This window comes from Ammospiza caudacuta, chromosome 15 (genome assembly GCF_027887145.1).
Source record: "Ammospiza caudacuta isolate bAmmCau1 chromosome 15, bAmmCau1.pri, whole genome shotgun sequence".
NCBI lineage: Eukaryota > Metazoa > Chordata > Aves > Passeriformes > Passerellidae > Ammospiza > Ammospiza caudacuta.
Window position 1 is genome coordinate 10,434,644 of NC_080607.1, and position 9,617 is coordinate 10,444,260.

Sequence of the window (9,617 nt, forward strand, 5' to 3'; positions counted from 1 at the left end):
TCTTCACCTCCCTGACGGGCCTGCTCCATCCATGGTGGGGCCGAGGCCTGCGGGGTAAAGCCTCTTTCTCTCCATTCCCTGCCTTCCTCCAGCCATCCCAGGTAAGACCCACAGGGAATTAAATTCACTGAGCTGAAAACTGTGCCAGAGCCATGCAGACTCCAGCAATGAGATGCATGGGGAGAGGGCAGCTGCCCATTGAGACAAAGGGGGACAGTGGCTCTGCAGAGAGGACATGGTGGCACTTGTTTTGCTGTGTGGCTGCAGTGTTGTGTTGAGCTCTTGCACCCTGCATTCACCATGAAGGTGGTGCTCAGTGCATCACACCTGGGGATAACTTCCAAGCCCCCACCCCAAATCCTATGGGATTTCTCTGCCCAGGACTTTCCCTATGGACTTTTCAGGTCTGTGTCAGTGTATATCTCAACTGGAAGCTCATAAGTGCTGTCTAGGGAGCATCAGGGTCAGTCTGATCATTCCTTCTCTCCAAAACTGCCCCCATGTACAGAGAGGAGCTGTCTCCCCTTTGCTGCCAGGCCCTGCAGCACAGCAGGGAAAGCAGCTGGAGGGCTGTCTGCCCTGGCAGCAGTGCCTGGGAAAGCTGGGCTCAGCAGGTTGGTGAGAGGCCCCGTGATCCGAGCCCCGCTCACAGCAGAGCTGATGGAGCCACCGAAGCTTCGGGAGCTGGCTAGCACTTCCCTGCTGTCATCCTCCAGAGAGGATCTGGGATTTGGGCTTACTCCTGCCTGCCAGGGAGAGGTGGGGGACGGGGCATGGAGCAGGAACCACATCTGCCTGCTCAGATTCCCTTCCAGGAGGGATGTCTGGGAATGGGACAGGGTTGAGCTTATGCAAAACAGATCGGAGAGGCTGGATACCTGCGGGGGCAGAGGGCTTGTCACGTGGCACATGCTTGTCATCATCCCTTTGGGTAAGGAACCAACTCCCCCCAGCTGCTCTTTGAGTTGAGTGTGCACTGGGTGCTGTGCTGAGAGTTCTGGGGACACCACATCATCACCTGGCTGTGCTGCCCAGCACAGGAGTTCTGCTTGTACAGGAGCCATGTCTGGCCAATTCTGCAATGCCTAAGTGGGATACCTTTTCTTCTGAGTGGGAAATGTTAGGTTTGGGCTTTATTCAAAGTGTGTGGTGTATGGAGCAGCTCGGATGTCCCACCTCTCTACCATGAGTTGTTTGGGAATTTCTAAGGACAGTGCAGGACAGGAGGTCTCCTGCCAGCCCAATTCTTGTTTGAATGGGATGTTGACAGCTTGATTGTGTGGTGTTGCTATGAGGCTGTATTTGCCCTCTCAAGGAGGAAATGTGATGGTGTATCCCAATGGCAAGGACGTCTCTCCTCCAAGCTGGATGCAGTAACTCATGCTCTGGCTTCTGTCCTGTTTTCTGGTGCTCACAGAGGCCGTGGTTGATTTCCATCAAAGCCCTCAGGTGTTTGCCTCGCCTCAGTTTCTCTAGAGGCTTGCCTCTCCCCATGTTGGGGGTGTGTTGCAGCCATGACATGACTCTCCTGCACTAAACTCACATTGCCTTTAGTTGCTGCAGTTCTCTTCTCCTACCTGGGTCTGGTTGTGTCTCTCCCTTGCAGTCTCAAACCATGAACTATGTGGGGCACCTGGCTGAGAGCGTCCTTGTCACAGTGAAGAGTCTGTACCGTGACCTGAACCCTGCCACCCTGACAGGCTGCATTGATGTGATTGTGGTGAGGCAGCCCGACAACTCCTTCAAGTGCTCCCCATTTCACGTGCGCTTCGGGAAGCTGGGGGTGCTGCGCTCCAAGGAGAAGGTGGTAAGTGCCCCATAACCCTGGGACTATGCTTCCTTCCCAGTGTCTCCAGACCCAGGATTTTCTATAACCCAGGGGTTTATTGGAAGACTTTCTTTGAGGGAAATGGGAGCCCACTGAAAGGGTTGCCAAGTTTTTGAGGGGGATGCCCCCAAATGGAGCTCATCCATTTCCAGGGTGGAATGTGCTCTCCAGGAAAATTGGGAGAGGTCCCTTGCCCCAAAGGCCGTGTGGCTGTCAGCCCTGTGAGCAACTTCAACCCATCCCCTCCATCTGGAAGTGCCCTGTGCTCCAGTGGATGAGGATGCTTCTGTCCCTTGCTAGGTTGACATTGAAATCAATGGAGAGCCTGTGGACCTGCACATGAAGCTGGGAGACAATGGAGAGGCCTTCTTTGTCGAGGAGTTAGAGGAGCATGAGGTTGGTTATGAAGAGATGCTGCATGTCTGTGTCCTGGTGTGACTCCCTGGAAGTGCAGTGTTGAGTTAGAATGACCAGGTTTGGAATGCTGCTCCTCCCCAGAGTGACTCCATTGTCCCATCTGATGTCTTCTGTGTCTGGAAAGGTTCCTGATCAAAGGACCTTGCAACCCACATGGTGGAGCACCCTGAGGGAGTATTAGACCAAATATCTGCATCCCAGACTGGTCTCCATCAATGGGCATGGCTGCTGGCCAGACAGGTGGATATCTTGGAGCTTGGCCTCTCAGGGGATCTTGTGGCAGTGATGAGAATGAGACAGATGCTGTGGCAGGCTGCCTGCTCCAATGGGAAGTGGGATGGGACTAGTTGTGGCTTCCAGAAATCCTGGCAGCTCTTCTCTTAGGCATACTTGTGGTCACTGCTGGCTTGGGCTGGGTTTGGAAGTAGTAAAGGGCTCTGGAGTCAAATCCCATTTGCAGCCTTGGTAACTCTGGTCTTGTGGTGCCATCTTCTGCCTGTCTCTCCTGGCCCATGTTAAGGATGTCTTTAGCTTGTGGCTGGATCACCCTAATATTCTTTTATTCACATGTTGTAGGTACAAATCCTTTCCTTTCAGGCCAGGCCACAAAACCACCCCTGAGCCGAGGGCTCGGTGGTGTTGGTTGTGCTGTTCCATAATATGCTCCATAGAGAGCAAGGAGCTGCTAGGCTGAAAAGGAGCGTGCTGGAGGGAGCTGATGTGCTCTGTCCCATCCCTGTTCCAGAGCAACATCCCCTTCTTCCTCTGCACATCCCCCATCTGCAAGGAGCGGTGCATGACAGGCGCTGCTCAGCCCTCCCAGGGGCTGGGGGTCTCCAGCACTGGAGTGATCCTGCGAAGGAGGAGGCGACGCAGGAGAAGGCCCAGGAAGAGGGAGGTGTTGGACACAGATTCTGACAGTGATGAGGCCAAAAAAGAGCTGCTAGTCCCAAGGTGAGCTGCTTGGTCTGGGCTGGGTGATGCAGTAGGTCAAGCCTGTGGGTTCATTTGGTGATGGCCACCAGTACTGAAACAGGGGGAAAGTGCAAGTTGGAGCCCAGTCTCCTGTGGAGTAGAAGGCCAGGGGGAATGGTGAAACTGGGTATTGCCAGCTTTCTGGAGAGGAGGCTGCTGCATGAGGGTAGCACAAGTTCCCTCTCTTTCCTCCTTTGCAGTGATGCAACATGTTCATCCTTTTCTGATGTCCTTGAAGTAACTGGGTCGTTGCAGCCCCCAGAGACACGCCCGTTCTCCGATGGGGAGCTGCTCCAAGCAGACAGGTAAGGGGCAGGGCTAAGGTGTTCTGCACAGCTCTGGTGACAGCAGGGCACACGCCCCATGGCAGGGAAGGAGGTATGGAAAAGTGACTTGGAGGTGTCAGGAGAGGACAGTTCTCCTAGCTTGAGAACTGGTGTGGCTGGAGGAAGGCTCAGAGGGCACAGGGGACACTTGAGGCCATGGTCACAGGTGTGAGAAGCCTGTTGCACAGGGCTGTCTGCTGATGAAGTGCTCTGGGCAACTGCTGGCATAGCACTTTTCTTCCTTGGGCCTCAGCTTCCATAGATCTTGGTCCTTTAGGAGTGACAGTCTTATAAGGTAGAAGTGACTTTATGGGAAACAAGCATTACAGGGTTCTTGGCCCTAAATGTCCTTGCACTGATAGGACACCAAGGGGCTGCAGAGTAGGTGAGGCCCCACATCACCTTCTCTTCCTGCAGCTTCAAGCTGAGCCATCAGCCTCCTCACAAAAGTGATTCTGAGCTGGAAATCAAACCACAGGAAAGCTTTTCTCTAGGGGCTGAATCCCACATGAAGTGGATCTGGGGAAAGCTCCCTCAGGTGAGTCCCTGCTCTTGCTCTTTTGCTGGGAGTGGGTGTCCAAAAGACCTGCAGAAAGCAGAGGAGGCTGTGGCCAGGCAGCCTTAGAGAAGTTGTCCTCTTCTGTGTGATGCTTTGGGCAACTTTCCATCCTCAAACCTGTTCTTCTGCTTCCCTTGAGGTGAATAAATTGGTGCAAGTTAAACCAGCCAAGTCCACAAAGATCACTGCCGTGGATGGGACAACCCCTCTTGTTGCCACCTCTGAACATCCAGGAGGGGTTTCAAGCCCAGCAGAACCTCAAGACATGCCCCATTCCTTGCCTGTGTCTGCAACTGAGCCAACACTTACACCCCAGGCTGAAAACAGTGTCTGCAGGCTGAAGGACGTCCTTCGTGCTATCAGGGCAAAGACATTTTTGGGGGCCTCCTCAGTCCCACAAGAGCAGCAGAAGGAAGATGTGAATGCTGTGCCAGATGTGGAGCACTTTGAGGGAGCCACTGCTCCAAGGCAGGCAGGCTCACAAGGCCCTGCATCCCAGCTGGAGAGGCAGAGGAGACAAGGTGAGAGGGTGACTGGTGCTCCTTGAAGTGATGTTTGTCTGCAGATGTGTCTGACTCAGATGAGCCTCTGGGTTGTCCCTTCAGTGTAATTCCATGACTTGCAGGTGTGGTGTGCTTGCTTTGCCTTCTCTGTGTGCTACCATCTCCTTTGCTTTGAAGACACATGCCTTAGGTGTTCACCTTTCAGTGACCACCCAGCTCCCAGGAAGGCTTTCTTGCCTTATGTTCCCTAAAGTCCATCCTACAATGTCTCTGCTTTTGCATTCTTAGAAGATTTTTCAGCAGTACAGGCCATACCTTAATTTCAAGTGTCACACAGCACCTGGCCTGACTTGTGTCTTCATCCTGAGCTTGCCAAGTCAGGGAAATCATAGAGAAGCATTTCTGTGGCCTCCTTCACATTGTATTTAAAGATCATGCTAGTGCAAGTGTCTCAAAACACTTCTGTTGCTGTTGACTTACAGCAGTTTTTCCAGTAGGAAAATGTCTGCCCTGTTTGTATGGTACATGGATGTGAGGAAAATGCTGTTAGCTTTCTCTATAGATGCTGGGGTGATTGGAAAGGTGATTCAACTAAGCTCTCTCTCTTCTGTCTATGCATTGAGGATCCATCAAAAGAGCTTGTCACAAGGGCCCCAGAGCCATTTACCTGGAAGACTTCTCTGATCCCAACCACAAGCCAGTGGCTCTCTATTTGGCTGAGAGGTATGAGTTGCCCCAGCTGGCCAAGCTCAGACATTTTTGAGCAATTCCCCTGGCACAAATGATGGAGGTATTGTTTAAAGCTATTCTCTGATGTCACCACCGTTTCCTCCCTTGCTGGCAGTGACACAGAGCAGAGTTTGAGTCCTGGGACAGACCCCAGGAACCCTGTGAGTATCGAGCTGCCATCCACCTCGACTGCCAGCAGTCCCATGGACTCTGACTCGATGCCCACAGTTGCCCTGTCACTGTGTGGAGGCCTCAGGGACAACACACAGATCTCTCATGGTAGGTGGGAGGAGAGGGGCAATCTGCAGCCCTGAAATCCTTTCTATCCTCCAATGGCCTGACACAGCCTCTGTCCCACCAGAGAAGTTCATGGAACACAGGATCTCCTACCAGCAGTTTGCTGAGAATCCAAGGCTCGTCAGTGACCCAAACCTGGTGATAATGATCAACAAGAAGTAAGTGCCCTACTCTTCCTGCTCCTTCATCCCACAATGGACAGCATGGCCCCTTTGTCCCTGCAGGAATGTGACTCCATCCCAGAGCATGATTGTACAATGTAGTTGTGGGACCTGGCCATGCTGCAGGATGGTGATGACTCATCTCTCTTGCTTTTTCCAGGTATTACAGCTGGGCAGTGGCTGGTCCCATAGTCCTGGCCCTGCAGGCTTTCCAGAAGAACATTCCTGAGGTCAGTGGTACAGCACATTTACTGGCTATGATTTTCAGCAGGGCCTGGGCTGAGGAATGACCTCCCATGCTCTGCCATGTTCACAGAGTATCATTGATGAATTGGTGAAGGAGACGACGCCCAAGAAAGACAGGAGATATTGGTTCTGGAGGAGGAGAGAAAGCTCAAGAGAGGAGGTATGTTTGCAGCAGTGGATATGACAACCATGTCCCATGGGGACAGGCATCATTCTGCTGACTGGCCAGGGTGGGAGCAGGGTCCTGGGGATGGCCTGAGGTTGACTCTGAGGACATCCAGGACCTGATGAGGTGACTTCTTAAGGTTGCTACCTGTCCCTTTTGTCTGTTAATGCCTGAGCAGCAGAGCAGCACCTGGTAATGCAGAAATGTGGACCTTGTAGTGGTGAGACCTCGTGCTGCGTACCTGTCATGCCAGGTCCCTGGGCAGCATGTGTGCTTGCTGGTCTCCCTGCCCCACCACAGCATCAGGCTGTGCTTCCTCTTCCATCAGCAGTGTCTCTGTGAAGGCAGGGACAGCAGTGATGCCTCTTTTGGCATTGCTCTTACAACTGGAAGAAAAGCAAAGCAGCCCATGCTCTTGCTCTTAGCTCTGTGCAAGCACTGCTCAGCTGTAACAGAAACATCTCTGTTATCCAACACTGTGTTGAGCCCAAATCCAGAACACAGCCCCATATCTAAGTCACTGTGAAGAAAATGAACCAGAAGCAGCACACCCCTCTCTGCTTGCAGCAGCAGCAGCTGAGACCAGGGATAGCCAGCCTGGGAACACTGTGGCGTGACCTTGTTCAGCAGAGGTGAGTGCCTCCCTCTGGAGTCTGGATACTCCTGTTCTCCTGTGTGACTAATTATTCTTAAGTTTGCTTAATAAAAGAGGGTAGAAAGCTTTTTTAAGACTCTGATTGACCCTTTCTCTTCTTTGTGTAGGCAGGAGGGAAAAGAGTCACCCAGTGAGAATGAGCCCCAGCACCTTGGGGACACGTTGGCAGCAAAAACTCCCGCTCAGAAACCTCTGCCAAACTTCAGGAAATCCCTGCGGCTCTCCTCGGAACAAATTGTATGTATTTATTCCTCCATCTTCACTGTCCATGTGTGTAGGGGTGAGACAACCCTTCAACAGGGATTTCTCTACTCCTGACCTCATGTTTTCATAGGACATCCAAATATTTTCCCTTGTTGGCCACCTTGTAGAGTCTTGGGACCTCTGGCCTGGGTGGGTGGCAGCCTGGCCTCTGGCAAGTCCTGGATTGGTGTGAATTGGTGCTGGTGTAACACTTTTGGTGCCCCTCTGCCCCAGGGAAGGTTGAATCTGCAGGATGGCCCCAACGAGGTGGCATTCAGCGTGACAACTCGGTACCAGGGTACGTGCCGCTGTGAGGCCACCATCTACCTGTGGAACTGGAATGAAAAGGTGGTGATCTCAGACATTGATGGCACCATCACCAGGTAAAAGGCTTTTCTCCCACCCCAAATACCTTGTTTTTCCCTGTTGGGGGAAAATCTCCTTTAAAGGCTTGCATAAGCAGGCAGAAGGGAGCACAACCCCTTGTGGGGTGGGGGTGGATGCTCACCACGTTGGATGGCACTAACTCAGCCTCCTTTCCTTTGAGATCGGATGCTCTTGGACACATCTTGCCACAGCTGGGTAAAGATTGGACTCACCCTGGGATTGTTAAACTCTTCAACAAAATTCACCTGTAGGTATTGGATCAGCTGAGTTCAAGGGGAGGTTGGAAGCTGATTGAGTCAGAGTCAGGGCTTCTTACTCACTGGTGCAGGCCCAGTTGGCTGCACTGTCTGCTCTCAGTGGTGGCTGATGCTGGCTGTGCTGCCTATGTGATGTTGAGGGGTGAAAGCAGAGGGTCCCCTGGGAGCAGATGCTGGGATTACCTTCCCTGGAAGGAGTGTGTGTGTCAGTGGAGGCTTTGCTGGGGAGACATAGCTGAACAGCAGAGGAGACCACCCGAGGTCACACCTGAGAGGGGGGCACGGGGGTCCCCAGCACTGCAGTGCTGGTACCTCTCTGGGCACCCAGCGATTGCTTCCCACAACCCAGGGGACTCCTTGCGAGGGGTGTCACCAGCAGTGAGTCCCTGCGGAGCCTCTAGCTTGGTGCCTGGGCCCTGTGGCCACTGAGAGGCACTGTGGGGCCGTGGATGGCTCGTTGTGGCCCCGGGAGGAGCACGGGAGGGATGCGCTCCCGGGGATTGCAGGAACGGCATCTCAGCTGCCTCTGGCCATCGGGTATCGCCTCTGCCCAGGCATCTGCAAGGGCTGGGTACTGCCCTCCACAGCTGGCAGGCAGTGCTGTGGGATAAAAGTGCTGTGTGAGGGTGCTGAGCACCAATGGGGGCTGTGCAGCTGGGCTGGGTGGGTGTGTGCCTGCTGGGACAAGCATGGAGGGTGGTGCAGGGGCCCCCAGTGTGAGGCAGGTGAGGATTGGGATTAGATGGGGTTTCCAGATAAGGGATTCATATTCTTTGTGGAGCCACCTTGCTTACTGGAATAAGATTTGGTCTTAGGCCAGGTACTTGGCTACCTCTTCCTCTTTGGAGCAGGAGAATGCTTTGCCCAGGCCACAGCTCAGAGTGGCTCCCTGTGTTCTCTCTAGGAATGGCTACAAATTCCTCTACTGCTCAGCCAGGGCTATTGGCATGGCCCACATCACCAAAGGCTACCTCAAATGGGTCAATGAGCAGGGCTGTGGCCTCCCCATGGGCCCCATGCTGCTTTCCCCCAGCAGCCTCTTGTCTGCCTTCCACAGGTACTGTCTTGTCTTTTCCTGCACTTCCTCTATCCCTGGGGACAGCAACCCCTTCCCCAGCTTGACCCTGAGAGTTGTCCTGGCCTTAAACTGCTCTGCCCTCCTTGGTGCACAATGCTGGGGGGCTGCCTGACCTTGCTGGAGCTTCACAGCACAAAACCTCTTGCTCTTCAAATGACTTCCCTGAGCCCCAGACAGCTTTGGGGCCCACAGTCCTGGCCAGCATTGCCACTGTGACCATGTCTCTTGTGCTGCAGGGAGGTGATTGAGAAGAACCCAGAGGTGTTCAAGATCCCCTGCTTGACAGACATCCGAAAACTGTTTGCTACAAAGTTCCCCTTCTACGCAGGCTTTGGGAACACGCCCCATGTGAGTGAGTCTCTGGGTGTGCAGGGAGGGCTCAGGCTGGGTGCTGGTGCCTTCCAGCTGCTCTCACTCTGTGCTGGCCTTCCTTGGGCAGGATGTCCACACTTACAAGCAAGTGGGGCTGCCAGAGAGCCGCATATTCACAGTAAACCCCAAAGGAGAGCTGATCCAGGAGCTCACAAAAAACCAAAAGTCAACGTAAGCAAAGTGTTTATTCCTCTGCATCTTTGGGATGACCCAGCTGTGATGCAGAGAAGCATCAAACAAACACCCAATGACCTCAGTGTAACTTCTTTCTCACCCCCACAGGTATGAGCAGCTGTCAGAGCTGGTGGAGGTGTTCTTCCCTCCTGTGGGACGGAGGACCAGCGCTGCTCTGGTGTCCCCAGAGTACAGCCACTGGAGATCTTCACTGCCTGATGATGACTGGGATAGCTCCTCCTAA

At 53.5% G+C, this 9,617-nt stretch overlaps 1 protein-coding gene across 1 annotated transcript; it reads left to right on the plus strand.

Moving 5' to 3' along the window:
* Window positions 1–1,606: 1,606 nt before the first annotated feature.
* Window positions 1,607–9,617, plus strand: LOC131564271 (phosphatidate phosphatase LPIN3-like). Its single transcript, XM_058814632.1, has 19 exons — window positions 1,607–1,807; window positions 2,129–2,224; window positions 2,991–3,199; window positions 3,421–3,525; window positions 3,964–4,084; window positions 4,245–4,626; window positions 5,232–5,331; window positions 5,453–5,616; window positions 5,699–5,792; window positions 5,956–6,025; window positions 6,112–6,201; window positions 6,775–6,839; window positions 6,970–7,099; window positions 7,340–7,488; window positions 7,653–7,739; window positions 8,654–8,806; window positions 9,064–9,175; window positions 9,267–9,370; window positions 9,482–9,617. Exons 1-19 carry the CDS (start codon window positions 1,616–1,618, stop codon window positions 9,615–9,617), a joined length of 2,559 nt encoding a protein of 852 aa, XP_058670615.1. The 5' UTR covers window positions 1,607–1,615.

Excerpts from the sequence above, each read along its gene's own strand:
- LOC131564271 (XM_058814632.1), top strand. The coding sequence starts at position 1,616 with ATGAACTATGTGGGGCACCTGGCTGAGAGCGTCCTTGTCACAGTGAAG. Across the intron at positions 1,808-2,128 it reads TGCGCTCCAAGGAGAAGGTG|GTTGACATTGAAATCAATGG; the intron begins GTAAGTGCCCCA and ends GTCCCTTGCTAG. Across the intron at positions 4,085-4,244 it reads TCTGGGGAAAGCTCCCTCAG|GTGAATAAATTGGTGCAAGT; the intron begins GTGAGTCCCTGC and ends GCTTCCCTTGAG.